The 21,293-nt window shown below is 33.6% G+C and overlaps 1 protein-coding gene across 2 annotated transcripts in view; it reads left to right on the top strand.

Annotated features, from left to right (window-relative positions):
- Positions 1-903: 903 nt before the first annotated feature.
- LOC125055613 (fatty acyl-CoA reductase wat-like) overlaps positions 904-21,293 on the top strand; it is a 39,980-nt gene continuing 19,590 nt past the window's right edge. Inside the window, exons 1-3 of one of the 2 annotated variants that reach the window (XM_047658071.1) lie at positions 904-1,036; positions 11,903-12,086; positions 18,388-18,649. In XM_047658071.1, the coding sequence (XP_047514027.1) occupies positions 11,907-12,086; positions 18,388-18,649 (442 nt within the window). In that variant the 5' untranslated portion in view covers positions 904-1,036; positions 11,903-11,906. Of the gene's footprint in view, positions 1,037-11,902; positions 12,087-13,395; positions 13,619-18,387; positions 18,650-21,293 lie in introns of those variants that run through there. The other variant, XM_047658072.1, reaches the window with a different exon arrangement.

The raw sequence follows: 21,293 nt of genomic DNA on the forward strand, positions 1-21,293 counted from the left end.
CTTTTTAAGGTGCAACATATGTCTAAAATTTACATTATATTAAAAAATTCTTCCGCCGCGACTATCTGTTGCTCGCGATAAACGAAAAGCCATCAATATCTAGGATAATTCATGAGTTTAGGTATATAATTTGCAAGGTTTACGGGTTACAGTAGCCCATGCGAAGCCGAGGGCGAGGTTTAATAAACGCGAATGTATAACATTTACATAACTCGGTGTTTCGCGTGATTTTCAGGAATCGTCAACGAGAAAGTTATTACAATTATTTAGGCATGTAAGTTTTATATGGGATTTCATTTAGACTGTTTTAGCTTCACAAACATAGTGTTTCTAAGCTCTTTATTTTAATATTTTTAATAATGAAATGCTTATACAAAGTTTTAGGGCAGATAATCTGCCTTAATGTTTTTGACGTGACAACGTCTTATAGTTATAATTCGATGGCGCCGGCTGCACGCACGAAAAAACATGACTCATGCGGCGTTACCTCGCTCTGAGGCGTTCCATTTAAAGCTTGAAGTGCAAGCGAGAGCGCGAAGCGACAGAGAGGCACAATCGGACTCCGCGCTCTTCAGCGTTCAACATCTGTCGCTCTCCTACTTGAGTGAGCGATTCGTGACGTTGTCACGTTCAACTATCGTCAGTAAACCGACTTTACAGACAACCTATTTATAATAACTAATATAAATATTATTATTTTTTTTTAAGAATTTTGTTTACGATATATGATTGTTAGTTTACAACTGGACATCTTTTCTATATGTGTTCAAGTCGTTAGAATCGTGGTACAATTCCATGATTAATTTAACTACAAGTCATACGAAAAATATTTTAATTATAGCTTATTGACGACATTTTACGCTAACGTTTTAATAATAACGCGGGCTAAGGTTAGTAACCTATTACGTATTGCTTTGAATTGATTGAACTTTGGCGTCGAATTATTTTAAAATTCAAATGAAACTGTAATCAAGGGTGGATACAGTATTACTTGTCATTTGTTTTGTGAGAGACGTGGGTTTCAGTGAAAAATCAGGTAAGTATTTCTAAAATATCAGACATAGACATAACATTTATTACTATCGAAACACACACTCAGAAACACACAAAATAATATTAATAAAAATAATGAAAAATAACAATTTTTAAAGAACTAGGCACGTTTTAAATGTGTAATGCGTGTGTGTTGTGGTTGTAACTGGTCCTGGCTCAGCATTATGCTGAGGAGCAGACTGTTCCACAGCGCTGGTCATTCTGCCAGAGACCACAACAGCTAGTTGGCGGAAAAATAATGTGATAATAATAATACTTAGTAGAAAAAATTCTAAAAGTAAAAATTTGCAGTGTAAGTAAAGAAGTCTTGTGTTAAAGTAGGTATATAGTGAGTAAAATAAAAATAAAAATAAAGATAAGAATAACTGTTAAGAATATATATTATCTTTCCGCACATCTATATGTGCAGTATCCTCATGTGATGATGAGCATAATATAATAATCGTTGCTTAAAACATTTCGTAAAAAACCTTTATTTAAAAGAATGACAGAGTCTTAATTTTAGGACTAGCAATAAATGTTCATAAGTTTACATTAAGGAACACGAATAATATAATTTCATTAATTCGGTTGTAATCAATAGATATTCAAAAAATACAAAACTCTATTTTTATTTAACTGCTGCCTTGCGATTCTGTAACTCACTTTTCGAACTCACAGAGGATAAGGAGGGAGCTTGAAGTTTATTGTTTATCAGAATGCCAAATCATAAAATGACTGCTTCACGACTGATTTGAGCGCGACCGCCGCGCCGCGGCTAAAACCGCTGTGTGAGTTCGATAAGTGAGTTACAGAATCGCAAGGCTGAACTATTTGCCATTTATTATCACTTGTGACTGCAATTTTAACGCCGCTCAAATAAAGTGTAAAAATTCAGTTGATTTTAAGCCGGAGTTTGTACGAAAAACTATTACAACTACTATGATGACTTCCTTCCTTATTTGGACTTATATCGCGTAATACTAACAAGTCTAACGCGATGCCAAGATTGCCAAGAAGCGCTTTGTCTATTAAAAGAACGTAAAGAAAATTGGATACAGAAGCAATATTGAAGTAGGAATTTGCAAATTGAATTTTTACAGTTCATGTATAACAAATGTAGTTATTCGAGAAGAATTCCGCTATCCGCATTCTTAAGTGAATAGGTATTTTTAAATAGTAAATCATTAAAAATTAAATTTGTAGTTGGATGACCTAATACATATGTTTTGGTACACTTGGATCGTAGTTAAGAAACTAGTTTTTATAAGAATAAAAACTCCCGTCCGTCTTCCCCGTTCAATATCTGTTCATTTAAGCGGTGGTTAAAAAACCATCTCCTAGACAGCCGTGCCCACTTTAGCATCAGGTGGGAATGTGGCCGTACGTACACATGTCAGAGGTAAAACTTCTTTGGCAAAGTAATTTTTAAGTCTTGTTCATATTTATACAAATCAAAAAAATTTAGATTTCCGAGACTTAGAGGGAGGGAAAAAGGAAGATATGTTAAGAATTTAATTGTCATTAAAATATTGTCGAAAATTTATACAAATAATAAATTTAAATTTTTAAATTTATCTCTTCGATAATAAAAACACATGGTATTTTAATTTGCATAAAATATGAAATACTAATATTTCATAAATTCTCTTTACGAAATTTTAATTTTAAAAATAGAATTTATATAATTCACCCTTCTCACTCTCTCTCAATCAGTCTCAATTGCTCTCTCCCTTCTTCGACAAAAACGCTGCACATCTTCGTGACGTTCCGTAAAAATTTTACCCTCATGCGCCTAAAGAAGTTGCATTTCAAAAACTTTTGTGGTATTTGTAATTTTAGTTATTGTATAACTAAGCAATAAATAATAATCTAATCAAAGTAGCGTTCAAGTTAGCTTCAGGAGCCGAACATCAAGTAAAAGATCTTTTTACATTTCCTGTTTAGCTTACTAACTGTAAAAATGTAAAAATGTAAAAATAAAATATCTCAATAGACATAGAGACCCCAAAGTCTTTTGACTATAGTCTATAGACTTGAGTCGCTGAACTTGTGACAAATTACTTATTAATGACATACATTATTAAATTTACTTAAGTATACATAAAAGACAATAGATTGAACTTATTTAACCTAAATTGAATTGCAAAATTATTTAAATTTTCTTTGCACCAAAGGCACGTCAAAGGCGTTTTCGTTTTAATCAAAGAGGTAGAATAAAAGCACAGATTACTAATGTGTATTTGGAAATAAATAATAATTTTAATTTTTGAATATGACAACAAAATCTTTCTCTGTGCTCTTCATACGCGCTTTATCTCATAAAAGCATTTTGCAGTGACAGTGCCCGTGCTCTGATTGAAACCAATAAAGTTCATAATTGGCAGAATTCATTATCGCCTCTTCAGTGTTTGCAATATTTGAATGTCGATGAAACTGACAGGTGTCAAGTTACGGATCATAGATTATATATGATAATCATAGATAGAAATTAAAACTGCCTATTATTATGTATGTACCTACGATATGTGCCTACGAATCACTACGATGACGTCATACCCTGACACGCGCTGACGAAGTTATGCCAGTCAGGGCTTAGACTGGTCGAGAATCCTTCCTTTAGGTTGGAGAAACTGTTAATCCTCCACATAAGTGGAATGTCGTAACTATACCATCTGGGTCATGTGGCAAAGTCTTTTGATGGAGCCGTATCAGTAAAAATCGTCACGTTGTACGAAGTTTAATTTTAATAAACTTCGAGATTTTCAGCTTACTCAATTACAAGTTGTATATGTCCGACTAATGGCAATTAGTTATCCAATAAGCTTTCCAATTATCGGAGTATATTTTATGTTTTATTATCAGCCTGTTCTAATAGTTAAGTAATTTCTTTGTGTGTTATAAAATACTGAATAAATTGTTATAAACATTAAACTTCCTTAACATTAAACTTGGCCTAAGGCCACCAACGGAGCGCATAACGTTTCTAGATCACGTACGCGGAGCCACGAAAGCGTCGTATGAAGTAGTGTAGTACAAATCAGTGGTGATTTTACAAATTTTCAAGGTATAGGCTGTGTTTTTTGCCACCCTTGCCTCTACAATTGTCATTTCTAAGATTAATATTATTTCGTTGAAATTGCACGTAAAATAATGTTATTGACATCATCCAATTTGCATCCTCCAACCAGTAGTATGACTGACATGTATATATATTAACACTACCTGTTTGATACCTTTCGTTTAATTTTTTTTCGGTCCCTTGACTTGTATTCAAATATGTAGTTGAGCTATTAACATGCACACACACACATGCTTAGAATGCGATTTCCAATCGTTGACATTTTTCAAGATTATTGTTAATCTTCTTCAGTCTCTTTTTTAACTCTACTTTTTGTTGTTGCCTCAAACAAAACACAACTTCTATCATACTTAAATACATTTTAACTGTATAAGATACTTGATGATCTTTTGATTTTTTCATCAATCTTTTGTCATGCCAAAAGACGTAGTAAGGCATCTGTGAATTCGAAACCCAATTCAGCTAGCGTAATTTTTTATAGATTAGAAGAATTTATTATAAAGGAAATTAATTATAAAAGGTCTCTAAATGCAAAGAAGCGTTGTCAAACACAGTCCCTCAATAAATATTTTAAAATACAAATATTTTCTTGTTCGCTATTTCCATAGCCTCAAATAATATCTAAGTCATCATTTTTATTTATACAATACGCAGTTAATATAATATAAACAAATAACCACTCTTGGGTTTCCTTGTTGTCTAATCATGTTGACCTTCGAGCAATAAAAATGCTGAATCGAAATTGATGCTTTTTGAATCTAAAAGAAATATTAAGAGATTCTTGCTTTTCTTTTATAGAACAGGGGGCAAAACGGGGAGGAGGCTCACCTCCCATTAAGTAAAACTGCCCATGGAGGCTCACATTGCCAGAACGCTCGCAAGTACGTTGCCGGTCTTTTAAGAAAAACCGGGTCTACGTGCGGTCGTCAGTCTTGTATGGGACACTATGCCGCGGCTAAAAACCGTCTCATGAGCCCTTAGGGTTAAATGTGACCCCGTAGGACAGCTCGACTTCAGTCACAAGTTTGTTTCAGTACTGATTGACAACTGCCCGAGAAATACCCCTAATGTTGCTAAGTTGAAACATGTCATTGATATGCAGAAGAAACAGGGTTGGAAATAGGAGACAGCCTTGTGGGACACCAGCGTTCACGGGTTAAAGTTGGAACATGCTCCGTCAGTGATTTATTTATTTACACTTTGTTGCGCTCGAAAGCGATCTCTTCCAGGTAACCACTGTGAGAAAAGAAAAAAAATGTATTAAATTAGATAAGGTAGGCAAGAAGTGCAAAAATACATATTACATAATATGGTAACTAAGAAAAAAAAGAAACTCAACATGATCAAAAAGCAAACTAAACTAATAAAGGATATATGAAAAATAAAAAGTAAAATGTGCATATGAATCATAATAATTTCATTCAAGAATTTAATTTATGATCAGATGTTCCGATCAGGGAGAAAGCTGGAAATTCAGTTGCCGTATCGTTTTTCAATAGCTGGTCAATAAGTTATCGGATCGCTTTCGCTATTTTAAATCGATCTATCTCTGAGAGGTTATGTCAAGATTGGTCCTCCATCTCTAGGTCCATTTTATACGTTTCGTTATAAGAGATAGGGAATACCAACCCCAAAAATGGGGTAACGTCTTATCTTAATTAGGAATATAAGCTAATTTGAATATTGTTATAAAGAATTAGTTTTCGTTTGTACATTAAAACTTATGGTAGGGGAGCCCAAGAGGGGATTTCGGGATTTACTAAAGCGCGGCAGATTAATATATAGGGGGATACCTTGTACCCGGTTAAGTACCTCCACAAAACATGAGGCTCATATATAAGGCCGCATAACATTTTTTTCTTCTTATTATCTAAGCTTTGCATCCCAATAGGTCTCTACGACGCTCGAGTAAATCCCCATTTAGCATCGTGGGCTCCCCTACCATTATTCATTTATTGTAATTATTCCGTAGTCCTGGCTCTTTGCTAAATTCCATTAAAATTAATATAATTCGCAAAAATTTATTAATATGACTTATTTTGTTTACCAACACATTAATATTGCTGTCACAACTTTCACTAACGAATATTTGCCGCATTCTCAAGTAAGCAAATATTTGTTAAAATCTTGTGTAAATTGAATGTATACGAAAAGCAAACGATTTAGCCACAACGCTGGCATAGCGAGACGTCTATTGACATGCCTTTTTCCTTACGAGGTTTTTTTACCAACAAAAGAAGAACTTTAGTCATACAAGTCATAGAAGCAATAGATTTCTGCATAGATGTTTTAGTTAGACGTTTTAGAGACAAAGGTGTATGTAGTCTTAAATTATTGTCACGCCGTGAAAAAACCGCGATTAAATTAACTTGTCTAAGATTTTATCGTTATTTTATTATTATTTTTATTATGTATATAAACACACTAGCAGCTTAATAAGCTGATGCGCGTTTTTTTTGAGATTGGAGAAACTATCCAATCAATTTTTAAAGGAGTTCAGAGATGGTGCACTGATTACACTTTCCGGAAGCCTATTCCAGTCGGCCACTACTCGGTTTGGGAGAAAGTTCTTTAGGGAATTTGTGTTATGTTGAGTGGTCTTAAGTTTTAAAGAACTACCCCTCAAATGTGTATTTTCACTTAAAATAAGAGCTTCTCAATTCCTGGAACATTATTGTAGCCAGTGAGGATTTTATAGGTTTCAATAAGATTTCCTTTTAATCTCCTACTTCCTAATCAGTAAGGTCAAGTTTCAGACGCTCATTATAAGATTTTTTCCTGTTTTTTTATTTAGTAAAACTTTTTTCGTTATAGAAAATATAGTATTCGAAGCACTTTTAGCCGGACACAAATTGTTTATGGAGCTGGCCGTCAAGAAAAACATCTTCTGAGGGTCGGTGTATTATATTATTAAAAAACGGCTATGACAAGCCTTTTGGAAAATACCGACAGTTACGTTTTACTTATAGACTACAAGTCCATCAACAAAAAATACCTGTGAAATGAATCAACGTGAATAACGCTTAGAAGGCTGTTACTATATCAGAAAATAATAAGTTGGTTCATTTCACAGGTATTTTTTGTTCATGGGCTTGTAGTTTATTAGCATACATCCTAAATTTGTTGAGCATTCATCGCCTGTCCAAAAAAAGATTTAAAATTATTTAAACCGATGAATTTATAACAGGGTTATTTATTCGAAGCCGGAACTGAGTTCATAACATTTGAGTATTTGTCATTCACAATCACCGTAATGTGCTAATTAATTTGTTTACAAAAGTTGAATACTGAGTAGGTACATAATGTATAATAGTTGAGAAATTGAATGTTGTTTTAGTTTTTTAAGCGAAAATCTTTCGTCAACCGCTATTTATATTAATGATAAATAATTTAAAACAACATATTAAAACAAGGTAATACTTATTTTTTGCTTTCTTTTTCATGAAATTTGTTTCTATACAAGCAATAATCGGAAATTTGTAATAAATCCTGAATATTTATTTCACCTATGGATGTTTAATGAATTTCTCCACGAAATATAATTAATAAACAGTTAAACGGCTCAAATATGAGCGTATAACTTCGATTTTGTTCGATTTGGAGTAGACTTTTGGCGTGAGGTTCAAGTGCACAGCCGCTAATTAAAAAGCTTAAAGATTTAAGTTATCGGTAGATAGTAACGGTGACCTCAGAGCTGGTGCTTTCCTCGTCAACAGATAAGTATTGAAATACAGCGAGGAAATGCTGCGGGCATTATAGGAACACTGCCACAAGGTCATAACTTTAAATTTGTTTTAGTTTTGTATTTATCAATTTTTACGGTATATATTTACCATTTTTTTTATTTTTTTTATTACACGCTGAAGTTACACTCCTTTACTAACGAGAGTATAGGTAGTATTGGTATCGGCACGTACTTTCACAAGATCTTTACGAAGATACTACTTATCTTGACCAAATACGTGCCATAATAACGTGACTTATTCAATATGCTCAAAGAAACGATTTGTTGCAGTATTTTATGTGTGTACTGTATAAATAGCGAAGTGCAAATCCTTTTCTCTACATAGGAATTCACGAAAAGGCTATATTAGTGATTGTGAGCCCATTTTAATATTAGTAGTGCTCCTTGAGAAAAAATACTCAATTTTGAAGTCATCCGGTCACCTCACGGTCACGTGACTATTTTAAGTTTAGCATTCCCTCGGAGAAGGAGAGACTCACTTACTCCAAAGGCTCCTCTCTCCTATCTCGGGTCTCTCGGTTATCTCCTCCGAGCAATCTTCTACTGGCGCAGCGACCCAAACTAAGCCTTGGCCGTCGTAACTAGAGTACGTCACCTTTGCGCGCTACCGCGTGACAAGCACTTGCACTTGGAGCTCGCGTAGGTCCTTCTTCATGGCGTACCGGTCAGTATACTGATATACGCTTTTTTAACACTCCGATCTCCTCCCATTCTCTCAAGATGACAGATGGAGTCTTTGGGCTTTAGCTTCACTGCTGAGGTGCCATTATCACTAAGTTTTCAAACAATTGGATTGTCGTTAGTGGAATACTGTATTTTCACCTAGACTTGACTTTCGGCTCCTTTTACGATATCTTTGAAATGGCTGTTAAACGTCTGTTTACCTCATGGTCAAGTAATTTTTATATCCAATGATGATATGAGTATAATATTATGTAGTGTTTGACCATCAACAAACTAGTTTAGATTCTTGACCATGTCTTAGAGAGCAAGGCCAGTGGCCTTAACTTAGATAATATTTAGTTGTAGAGTTTCCGTTTAAAGTAATAAATTACATAATGTATCTATAAAATTATTTGCTATCCTAGAGAATGATTTTAAGAATGTTATTTATTTGTAGTTCTCTTGTGTTATACAATTAGTTTATGATTGCTTAAGATAAATAAAGACACAAAAAGACGGCGTATTTTTCGTGTTATTTTGATTAAATGTTGCCCTCGACTTGCCTAAAATTGATCACATTTTTTCAGACATTGTCGAATTAATTAGTATTTTTATTGCTTTTTTTTTAATTTTTATTTAGCGTAGAAACTTTATTCCAATTTTTTTCTGTAATTAAGCGCATAGACATACATACCGGTAGATCGCTCTTTTCATATCTATTATCTATTATTTACAACTGAAAAACAGATTACAATAACAAAACGCGATACCATGGAAAGTGTTCAGAGAAGTTTTTCGGATTCATAGAGAAAAGCTGAGTTTCAACATCGGACGTCGAGGCAGAGTACGAAATTCCACCTGTATCACCTCGACGTCAGTCATTCCACAACTGAGTTTTTTTAAGGCTGCGCACCAACACTATGTGGAACCTGGCTGTCCACTGAAGTATTTCCGAACCAATTCGACTTAGAGTCCTTCAAGAAAAGAGCGTACCAATTCTTAAAAGCCAGCAACGCAATCGCGAGCCTTGCATTGAGAGATGGACACTCTCAATGCCACTTAACATCCTCCCCGTTTGCCCCCTGTTTAAAAAAAACGAGACTGAAATGTCTACCAGACGTAACATGCTTAAATGTTAATGAATATAAATGTAGTTATTTGTTGTTTAATTAAGGTTGCACAGATCTATATAAAACATGATTTAGCAAGGACAATTCTAGGTTACATTACGATGCACTAGTTGAGTTACACAAACGCACTACACACATGTAAATAAGATATTAATTAATTTATAATAAGAAAACGAAGTAGAATAGAAAAATTTCGAAGACACGAAAGTTACAAAGTAAATATATCTTACACTATATATATATTATTACATATATTTCACGTTATGCATGTATTTCATTATATGCATGATATTTCAAGCGATTAGGATATTAAACAAAGTATGAAAGTACTAACTGCAGCGTCATCTGCTGGGTCGATTGGTGAATCTAAATTCTAAATCATCCAGGGCGCCACACAAACGCATACTAAAAAATTCATTCAAATCGGTCCAGGAGTTCAGTGACATAGAATTCGGGAGGTTAAAGAACGGTAACAGTTCTGTTCCCTACGGCTTGGACAATAAAAGAAGATACCCGCAGGTGCTTAGAAACATTTGAGATGTGCATCCATCGTATAGGCTCTCGCTTTGCACAGGGACAGTGTGAAAAATGTTCTGAAGAAATGTTTCTGATCCCTGCAGCTTCGTTTCTTTACCACACGAGAAATAATTCTTCATCATCTCGATAGCTGGAAGTCTTTCACAGTCCGCTTATTTAGGCATTTCATTTTGCAACCTGGCGCCCTGTTCCTTCCAATAGATGTATTTCTGGGGTAATACGACCTCCAATTTTTGAAAAATTTGACTTTAAGAAAGAGATGCTCCTCTTAAAGTCCGGCAACGCTAGTAGTAGAAGGAGGTAGTGATCAGCCTTCAAGTCTAGTGGTTCCACGAGCTCAGCTTGAGAGGCGCACGCTGAAGCCACTAGGCCAACACCTGCATCCGAGGAAAAAGTAATACGTTTTGAGATTTTCTGAAACTTTGCAAATACAATCTAAAACTTATATTTTAAGATACACAGATGCATCGTTATATTTTCTTACAAATCAAATAATATCACGTCCATTTTTAGCCTTGAATAGTTTTATTATATACGTAAGCGCATGCGCAGATAACAACAAAATATCTGATGACAAGGCGTGCCGGTTGCTGGTTGGGATTTTTACCTTGTAATAAACAGCTGACTGTATCATTCGAATTGAATAAAAAAATAAAATATTCTAAAATCAAACGTATTTTGGCAGGTCCAGATATAGGTTTAAACACAACACAAAAAGGTTTCATAGGTTCCTTATAAAAAAATCTATGAAACCTATATCTGTGTCTGCTTCATGCCCCATTAATTCCAAAAAGGTCCGATAAGTATATAGGTCTTCGTTTTAAGGTTGTAACTCTGAACTATTTTTTAATAAAGCAAACTGGCAACTAAGAAATAAAAATAAAAAAAATAATATTCTGTAAACCAATACATATCAAATTGAAATGAGCGTTGAGAGTAAAACCTATGTTAGCCATGTAAATTTGTACAAGTTTCCGATTCAGGCGCAATTACTTGATATCGTGAATGTTTGCCGTTATTATAGGAAATACTCTTATTCTAAACAGCTATTAGAGCTATTAAATCGAATAATATTAGCTTGAAAATATTTTTAAAATAAACTTTGAGCGAACATTAAAAAAAAGTCTTAACTTTGCCATTTTTTGCATCACAGGTGAGCCTCGATACTTATGGTTAATTAAGAAAGAGATTAAATTTATAAAAACTTTTAAATATTAAACGGTAAAGACTACGTTATTAACATTTTACGTATTTCCTTGTTGAAATATTTCCACACTAAAATATTCTTCCTGTATTATTTATTAATAGCTTTGATTTTTTTTTCTTATAATAAAGTTCAAAAGAGAACGACTCTACATGAATAACAATCTAGCCTATACAATAATTATGTCTAATAAGTATTATTATGTTACTAAAATACTAGTGTATAGCTTACACTAAGGTAATGTTCATTAACAGTCTTAATGTTCTATAATGTTTGACACTAAGTTCGTGTGTCCGAGATACCGCACTTGCACTTATATTCACTACACTAGGTTTATTAACTCAAAAGGTTTAGTTCTCTTTATCCGTCTAATTCCTGTTGTATTAAGAAGTTGCCTAAGCATAGCTTTGTAATTGTACATTTACGCTAAAAAATAACTCTCTTTTCATCGCAGCGTAAACATAGTTTGACAGAGAGAGTTTAGTTAAAAAGATTTTTTATTATTGTAGAAAAATGAACTTCTCAGCCGAGTCTCCCCTTGAAAACATCGACGTCACCAGAGAGAAGATATCGGCATGGGCGGACAGTCATGGGGCCAAGCAGGTGGACTTGTACGGGAAACCTTCAAATAGCCACCTTCAGGAGCTGGAGAGAGTCAGAAACTTAAGCAAGGAGCTCCAGAATAATCTGAATGTGAGATATAAAATCTTTTTTTTAGTCTTAACGTGAAGGTCACATAACAAAACAATAATTGTTACTAAAGTTTGATCAAATAAATAAAACAATCGAAGAAATATCTTCATATAACGAGACTTTTTGAATCATATTTGGCGCCATCTTAGTAGGTACATCGAATCCTTAAGCAAGGTTCGTTTTCCGTTCGTTTTTACCTTAAACTAGTACACTATGTAAATTTTTTATTTCCAACACACAAATATACAGTTACAATATTCTTAACCCATATAGTAATAATAATAATAATAAAAAAGACTTAACAAAGTATTAATAGTCCCTTTCAGTTTGTCCACCATCTGGATAATCCACGAATCTATCAAGAATAACCTATAAAAAACTGTGTTCACTTGTCTTGGTGTGCAACTGTGTACCGGGATTATTAATCGACCCTAAGTTAAAGTAAACAGTTACCAAACATAAAAATAATTAAAAATGTAAAAAGTAACTGAAAAATCTTGGTCTCTGGCAGTGTTTTTTTAAACTTTAATGCTGGCATTGCTGTATAGCGATACTTATTCGTTGAGCGAGGAAAGCACCAGCTCCGGGGTCACCGGTATCTAACGCCAATTAAAATCTATTTTTGAAGTTATACTTCTTTAGGCGCGTTATGAAGATGAGAGTGAAATTTTACGATGCGCGCGCACCGTGACACAAAATTATCAGTATGAAGTTGCCCACTAACGAATTCTTTTTAAACCAGCCGGGCGCCGAGCGTGCGCGAGCGAGATGGGAATAAGACAATCTACAAGTAAAAAGAAATAGAATATGCGTGAAGTTAGCAGCTATGCCAAAAATTTTGAATGACCATAATGACCTTTGTAGTTTTAAACAAATAAAGGAGTTTAAATTATTTTTTCAAAGAAATTTAGCAATGCTTTTTCACAAAGACCTATTGTTACTTAGTTAAAAGGTTATGAAACATACCTAAATATAACCAAATTGAATGAATAATATAATAAAATAATAAATAATAATTATTATTATTAATATTAATTAATAATTGAATGATATATTAAATATTATTAAATTATTAACGTTAAATATTTATTATTAATTATTTAATATTTAAAAAAAGAAAGAAAGCCAAAGAAGTATAACTTCTTACGCGCGTACATAAGTACACGCACACTTTTTTTATTTGAGAAATAACATTATCGATTTATATAAAGCACTTAAATAAGTACATATGTATAGTTAAAGTAAATAGGCCCTTGGTATGTAAACGTCTCGTATTTGTTATTAAACATGTCGTTCGCGATGTCATTGTTTTCTTATTATTGAAGACATGTTCTATGTATCAAGGTCGTTTGACTGGTTAATATGAATAAATGATTCTAAAAAGTATAGAATTTTATGTGAAATAAAATTCGTAATTTATAGCACAGTTTCTTGTATGTGACGACTTATAGAATCGTATAGTTTTTTCCCGCCTTCGTAACAGCGCGGTCGCGTAGTGTAGTGCTGTGTTGTGCTTAGTGAAATTTTGTATGGTATGCATATTTTTATTTTATGATATATCGTGACTTAAATTAAAATAAATTCTTTATCTTTTAACTATTAAATAATTAAGCTGCCAATTTTACAGAGATTTTTATAGAATATAACACAAAGTATTTTTTCAAATAATTTATTTAATAAATTAATAATTTTTAATTAGTTAGTCATTTTAATAAATAACTGTTTAGCTAGATTAATCAATAAAGTATTTTGTATATAACTTGCGGAACCGACAGTCGACCAGACGATGTCATGTACACGTCTTAAACAAAAAAATCATCTAATTGTAAATCTGAACCATTCTCGAACCCATTTGAAGATATCAAAAAAGTTTCATCAAAATGTACGTTTAGGAGGAGTATAATCACAAGCATACGAACAGATGTTTTTTTTAAGATGTACGCAGTTGCGTGAAGAATTGTGCGAACTTTTTTTAAAATAAAAAATAATATACAATATAGTGCGAAAATCAACAGTTTTTTAAATGTTGTGAAATTAATGTTAGATTAACAACCAAAGACACAAAGCCTTTGTTGAATTCGGTATTTGCGCCTTTAGTTCCCAGATGACCTAAACAAATCTACTTAGACTCAGGGTACCGCCAATAGAATTTGTATGGCCACGTGACCAAACGTGTCGAGCTATAGGATTTTTAGCCCACAATCCGGTAAACCATAAAGTCCAATAAGAACAAGATAATTTAAATTAATAGAATAGTAGAATCCTTACGAAGTATTACCTAACTTTGTGGTGGTCTGGAGGTAAGGTTAGGTTATTTTAAATTTCAAGTTGGAGTAGTAAAATGATTCAGAGTCTAGACTTAGGGAGTCATACCGAATGACAAAATGCTTAAAATTCTGAAAAAAATTGTATGAATAGTTATATATTTCCGTGTTATATACGCACTAAAAAACTATTTAGTTAAGATTGTTTTGCAAAAGGACAGTTACAACCCTATAAAATTCCATCCATATTATAACCGAAATTCATATGTAATTATATCATAAACAATAAAATAAATACCGATTATGCGTGAATGCAAAATAAGCGGACTGGATACTTCCGTCATGTTGACATTTAAAATTTGGCGGCAAATAACGATAAATGTCACCAACGCTTTGAACGCAATTGCCAAATCAAACATTGATGTGCATGTAATAAAAATGCAATTTGTTTTTTCATGATGGCTATAAAAATTCAATTACATATTTATGCATTGTTCATCAGTTTTGTACTAGTTTCACGCTCGAAGTCGGACTATCTAAGAGAGTACATAAATACAATAGATATTTATAGAAGTATTCTAATTTTTTAAATGACTTAAATAGTAGACTCTATTACATAGACTAAGGACTAGTCGCATTCGAAACATATTGTATAAAACAATCTTAGTTTACCCTTAACAACTACGTTAAATTACGCATGGGGTTGACTCCCTGTTAAGTAACTTAGATTAAAGAAATGCCTTTTAATCCCATGATGATATGATGTGATGATCCCATTTAATCCGATGCGCATATGAAGGTCTGTATGTGGGGACATACAGACCTTCACATACTTACCCTCACTTTTTCGTTAAACGTATTGAATAATTATTATTGATTGTTTCCTTTTGTATATTATAGAACCTTTTTTAGTTAAATATTATGTATTCCATCTCTGGCTATATTTTTAGTGTAATTGTTTGTTATTAAATATATTTTTATTAGCTGTAGGATTAAGAAATAAATAATCCCTTTAAAATTAAAACCAGGCGATCATCTGACGGTTACAATTTGTTCATATACTTCACTACATAGTATAAAACAAAGTCGCTTTCTCTGTCCCTATGTATGCTTAAATCTTTAAAACTACGCAACGGATTTTGATGCGGTTTTTTTAATAGATAGAGTTTTCTAATGTGATGTCGTAAATCGTAAATAATTACATTTTTTCCGCTGACATTGCGAACCCTACGAGATTTATCAAAATATGTAAGTATTGAACACATTGAAAAGGTCTACAGAAAACGTCGCGATGGTATATTATGTCTATCTCTTATGGATATCCCACAATATTTTTTTTTTGTCATTTACTTTTTGCGACAAATAATGGCTAATTTTCGAAGCGATTTTAACCAATACAGTATTAACCCTTATCCAATTAAATACCTTAAATACATTGTTGATTTAATATAGATCTATATGGCCCTTTACAGCATATGATTTAAATGAATATTTTCACAGATATTACAGATTTAAAAATTTCGGGACGCATCGCGTCGGAGGCCGCGGTTCTCCCTATACTCTATAGCACTTTGAATTTAGTATCAGCATTGCATCCGTGCGAAGCCGGAGCGGGTCGCTAGTTATTAATAAGCGACACAGGACTTTATATTTAGAACGGGGTTTTCCATTTACCCAGGTTCCTACGTGGGAAATCCCGTTGTTGCGTGAATTCCCTTAATTGCAGTGTTGCAAGAGGCGGAGAATAAACATTTCTGCGCTGTTTTAGTAATCATTTTTCTTAATGTGATCGTGAAAGCAAGGCCGATATATTAAAAAAAAATAATACCCCGTAACAAATATTTAAAGACGCCGCCGTATCTTATTCACAAATATATAGTAACACAAACTTAACAGTGGTCATTACGATTCTTGGGGTTTTTTTTTAATAGAACAGGGGGCAATCGGGCTCTCCTGATGTTAAGTGATACCGCCGCCCATGGACACTCTTAATGACAGAGAGCTCGCGAATGCGTTGCCGGCCTTTTAATTCATATATGTAGGAGGGTAAGATTCAAATACGAAACTTTGCGCTAAGTCTGACTCCCCTACTTCAAAAATTGATTTTAATATAGTTCACGCTGTTCTTTTCTTACTCATACCATTAAAGCCTCAAATTGACCTGTTGTCTATTGCTTTTCTAACATTATGAAACTATAAAAGACAAAACATTACTTCTTTATATCTGAAGTATGATTCATAATTTATGTTTTAATAAAGTATTCCACAGATGGCCGGTGAAATTGATATATATATGTATATAATATATCTGGGAAGTATGAAATATTGTAAGATATTAGCATATTAGTATAAAGATGAATTTATAAAATATAATTAAAATAATAATTTGACTTGCGTCTTGTTATTAAAACCTACAAATTATCTTCATAATTCGTAAAAAATTAGACATGATAAAATAATTCCGTCTTTGGTCAAAAAATGAATCTTACCGATTTAATCGTTATTTTTTACATTCAACCTTGAAAAAACCGACTACAGGTAGTGTTTTTGTGAACAGGTTAAAACAAAATTATATAAAAACTGGCTTAGTACCGGTTTTTACTTATTAATTATTACATTAAACGACGCATTTGGGCATTATTTTTTTCTAATAATGATTGGTTTAATATAGACTGAATATTCCCTTTGTTCTGATTCAAAAAATCTCATGAATTTAAGAAATGAAAGAATAATTATTGCGACTTATATATTACGACGCCATTTTGTGAAATATGCAATTCAAATAAAATTGTGTGCGTCGCGTCAATAAAACACTTGGAAAGACAAAAGGAAGATGCATTAATTGTGTGTTCCAAGTGTATTAATAATAATATTTTTTTAGTGTAAACAGGTCCTAAAGTTTCGCGTGATTTACATCAAGCATGGTCAAAAGTTGATTGACATTTGACATTGGAAATATAAAATTATTTTTATCCGACCATACTTTACGCAAAGACATTTCATTATAGTTTTTAGTGAAATTTTGACCTACTGCAATCTTTCTTGGATTTTGTCCGAAATATATGTTTTATTATATTGTTTGGAGTACAAAGTCAGTATAATACACTGTAACTCAAGGAACATGTAATGCTTACATATCGCATAGTTATAAGGATATGTAAGTGACAACATATAAACAATTTACATAGAAATTGCGTGATCTACATAATATATACAGATAGAGTAGTATCTGGAATTTTCTAGTTATGTGTATACAGGTTTCGCCGTAAACAGCTTCAAAGTGTCACTAGTCGATCTATCGCGGTTTATTATTTAATTAAAAAATTCGGTACATATCATCGTTACTATATTTGATAGGTTTTTTTAAATAATATACTTAGTAGGTACTTTAAACCCTATAAACTGCTTTGAATTACACACAGTATCATGCCGCGCTTCATAATTGCGGCATTCTTGCGTTTATTTTTTTATCATGATGATGATATTAATTTATCCCTAATGGGAAAGGCAAAGGACTTTAGTCCATACAGCCAGGTCTTGTTTGATGAATATGAATTATTTGAAACTTATTTTTGGAGTTTACTCCTTAAGAAACGATTTGAGTTATAAGTCCCGGTACGGAAATTTTATGAGGAGTAAAATCAAGTGTAACACGAAAAGTTGAGGCGTTATGTGTAACACGAAAAGTTGAGGCGTTATGTAGAAAGAGACAAACATATATATCTGTAGGAATGTATTATTTATTTTTTAGCCACTTTTAAAACTTCAATATAATAATATTTATAGATCAACAAAAAAAAAATCTGAAATAAAGACTGAATTAAATTGACGCTAATATAAAATTATGTACTTTAAAAATTTCAATATAATATTTATAGATCAGCAAAAAAAATCGGAACTGAAAACTGAATTAAATTGACGATAATATAAAATTATGTACTTGGAAATGGCAGAATATAATTTCGGGAGGTTCAGGCTTATCCGTTCCCAACATGTAAACATATTTACGTTATTATATAGTTAAAACCTTTTTTCAGGACTTAGAAAATTCCGTCTGCATACCGGAAGAAGAAAAACAAGCAATGAATCCGTTAGCACCCATATTGGATTATTCAGAACACCATGAGTTCGTCTCAGCCAACCAATTGGACGATTACTACGCGAAGGAGGACGAGGCTGACGCAAGAGAAGAAGAACAGAGGAGATTGACTAAGGGTAAAGCAGCTAAGACTGCGATACAACGATTCTATAAGGATCAGTGTGTGTTTTTGACTGGTGGTACCGGGTTTTTGGGAAAAGGTTGGTTTTCTGCTTTAGATTTTATTGTTAATTTTACTTTTTAATTCCGGAGTAAATTAGGGGTGAGAATTCAAGATGAAACATGATATATTGTCGCGCGTCTACGTGTCATGACTATAATGTCAAAGTCACAATCGTTTATTCATATAGGTAACACAATGTACACTTATGAACGTCATAAATGATAGATATAGATGCTGGTGACCAATGCGGAACACGCCGTCGTTTCTTCTTTTGTTTTACATATTCGCAGAAGTTCGCAGAACTGTCAAAGAGTCTTTGACAGGTGATAGCTAACTGTTCATGTATACGATAAAGGTTATTGATAACGTAATACAACTGAAAACTGTAGAGATTACAGAATCATAAGCAATGGCATACGAGGGTCTGAATTTTAAAAAGAAGTTATTTATTTTGGTAGCTATTTTTTATTAAATTAGATTCATCAATTAAAATAAATATGAATTTTATAAATATTTCGCAGGTGACGTAATATTTAAATTAAAACTAAGAAAAGAGAAATATTACAACCTTATTAAGAATAGAGCAATATTACCTTATCTGACGTATTTAATAATTCAATTAAAACAAATACTGTTATAAAAAATCGTATGTATAATTAGTAAAGTAAATTTAAGAGGTATCATATCGCCTTGTGTTTCATATATTTTTGCCACAATCTCGTGAGACATAAATATAATCAAAATGGCGGGCTGAGTCCATTTTTAATTGAATATTTTTTTTTATAATCTTCACGGAGTTTTACCTTGCATATCACCCATTGGATTTATCTGTTTTCTGGATTTATATTTTACATTTGTTATTGAAGGTTTATTCTCAAGGATTCCCTTTACCTGTTATAATTAATATTTTAACTTTCACTTTGACAATTTTGACTATATCGAAAAGTTCTGGGTTTAATTAAAATGTTATACGATATAATTTGATACACCTTATACAAAGTTTTCGAATTTTTTTTCCTTATGCTGCAAACCGTGATGAGTTGGAAGGTATTAGAAATCATAGATAGAGATACATACCGATAATCAGCCCCGTCTCCAATTATGGGGAATAATCTTTTTTACTGAGATGAAGAGAGAGAGAGAGAAGTAGTGTTATTGGACACTTTCTTATGTTAAATATCATTTTTAGTTATTACGTTAGTTTTAAATTACTTATTAGTCTAATGTTAGGCAAGACTTAATGTGCTATAACCCCTAGATTGGGCCGAGGGCGTCCACAGTTAGTCTCCAGCGCCGTCAGTCTTGAGCCTCGTATTTCACCTCACTCCAAGTCTTTCCGGCTCTCTTTGCCTCATCTGTACGACTCTAGGTTTGCCTGGGACGGCCACGCTTCCGCTTTCCTTACGGGTTCCAATCAAGCACCTACTTGGGAATATGATTGGGATCCTTTCGGAGTGAATGACCTATCCATTTCCATTTGCGTCTCTTGATCTGCTGGTAAATCGGGGCGTCTCGGCAGAGCTCCCAAAGTTGCTCTCTAAGTAAAGTGTGTTCTCGTATGCGTAGATGCCCAGAATACAGGTAGGCTAGAGCGTAATGTTAAGGGTCCCCGCACATGGGCCACCGGCCACAACCACAAAACGCCGCCACTGGCATATTTCCTGTTATTTTCATACATTTTATGGACACGCCGCACACGGTTGGCGCCGGTGGCGGCCACACGCTACAAATCGTCGTAGCTTGCTTCTTGTGGCTCGCACCGGCCACTAAACGCCGACACAAAAAGCCGCCACACGCCACTCGCGCGATTCCGCGCCCCTCTCTCCCTTACCTCAGTTAACCTGAAGTCGACGGTAACGCACGCACGTAGTCTGTGTTTCATATAGGTAGATAAATATGGATATAGAATTATTTATATCAGAGATACAATCCCGACCTGCGATTTGGGATTAAAAAAGTGATAGTTTTAGTAATAGAGGAAGAAAAAGTGAAGGCCTGGGAAGAAATCTCGTGTTACTGGCCAGCCTGTATTTTGTATATTTTCGAGTCCCACTATTTTCAAAGTGTGAGGAAAATTGACACCATCCCTTTTGCGAATAAAGTTGTGCAAAATGCAACTAGATTTCACAATGTCTTCTGAAAAATGAACAGAAGTGTTTAATAGGCGATGTAATATTCTCCATTTGTTTGCTAGTACGCCGAAGGTACACTCAATGCAACGTCTGGCACGGCTTAACCTATAATTAAAAACTTTTTTGTCAAAAATTTTGTCAAATATTTTCCAGAATATGGCCTCAGCATATTTTCACTGAGGCCAAATGCTTCATCATGTATAGTTCAATGGTTGTCGATTACCGACCTGTCGTGGTGAGGGGATATTTAATGTCTTTCTGTGTATCCAATAACTACGGTTTCGTCTTCTACGACGACGTCTTTTTATCAAAAGTAGCGCAATTAAACCTTCTTCGTCAGAGTCCATTATGATAATGCAGGCAAAGGTTAAAAAAAGTAGCAGCCACCGACCGCAAGTGTCGACCACCGGCCACAAGTGGCTGTCGCGCGCTTCAGCTACCTTTGTAGCCGCTTCTAGCTTCTCGTGGCGGCGTTTGTGGTTGTGGCGTGTGGCCCGTGTGCGGCGACAGTAAATAAGGTCTCAGGGCATAGACAATTTATTAAAAAAA

This window comes from Pieris napi, chromosome 13 (genome assembly GCF_905475465.1).
Source record: "Pieris napi chromosome 13, ilPieNapi1.2, whole genome shotgun sequence".
In the NCBI taxonomy this organism is placed as follows: domain Eukaryota; kingdom Metazoa; phylum Arthropoda; class Insecta; order Lepidoptera; family Pieridae; genus Pieris; species Pieris napi.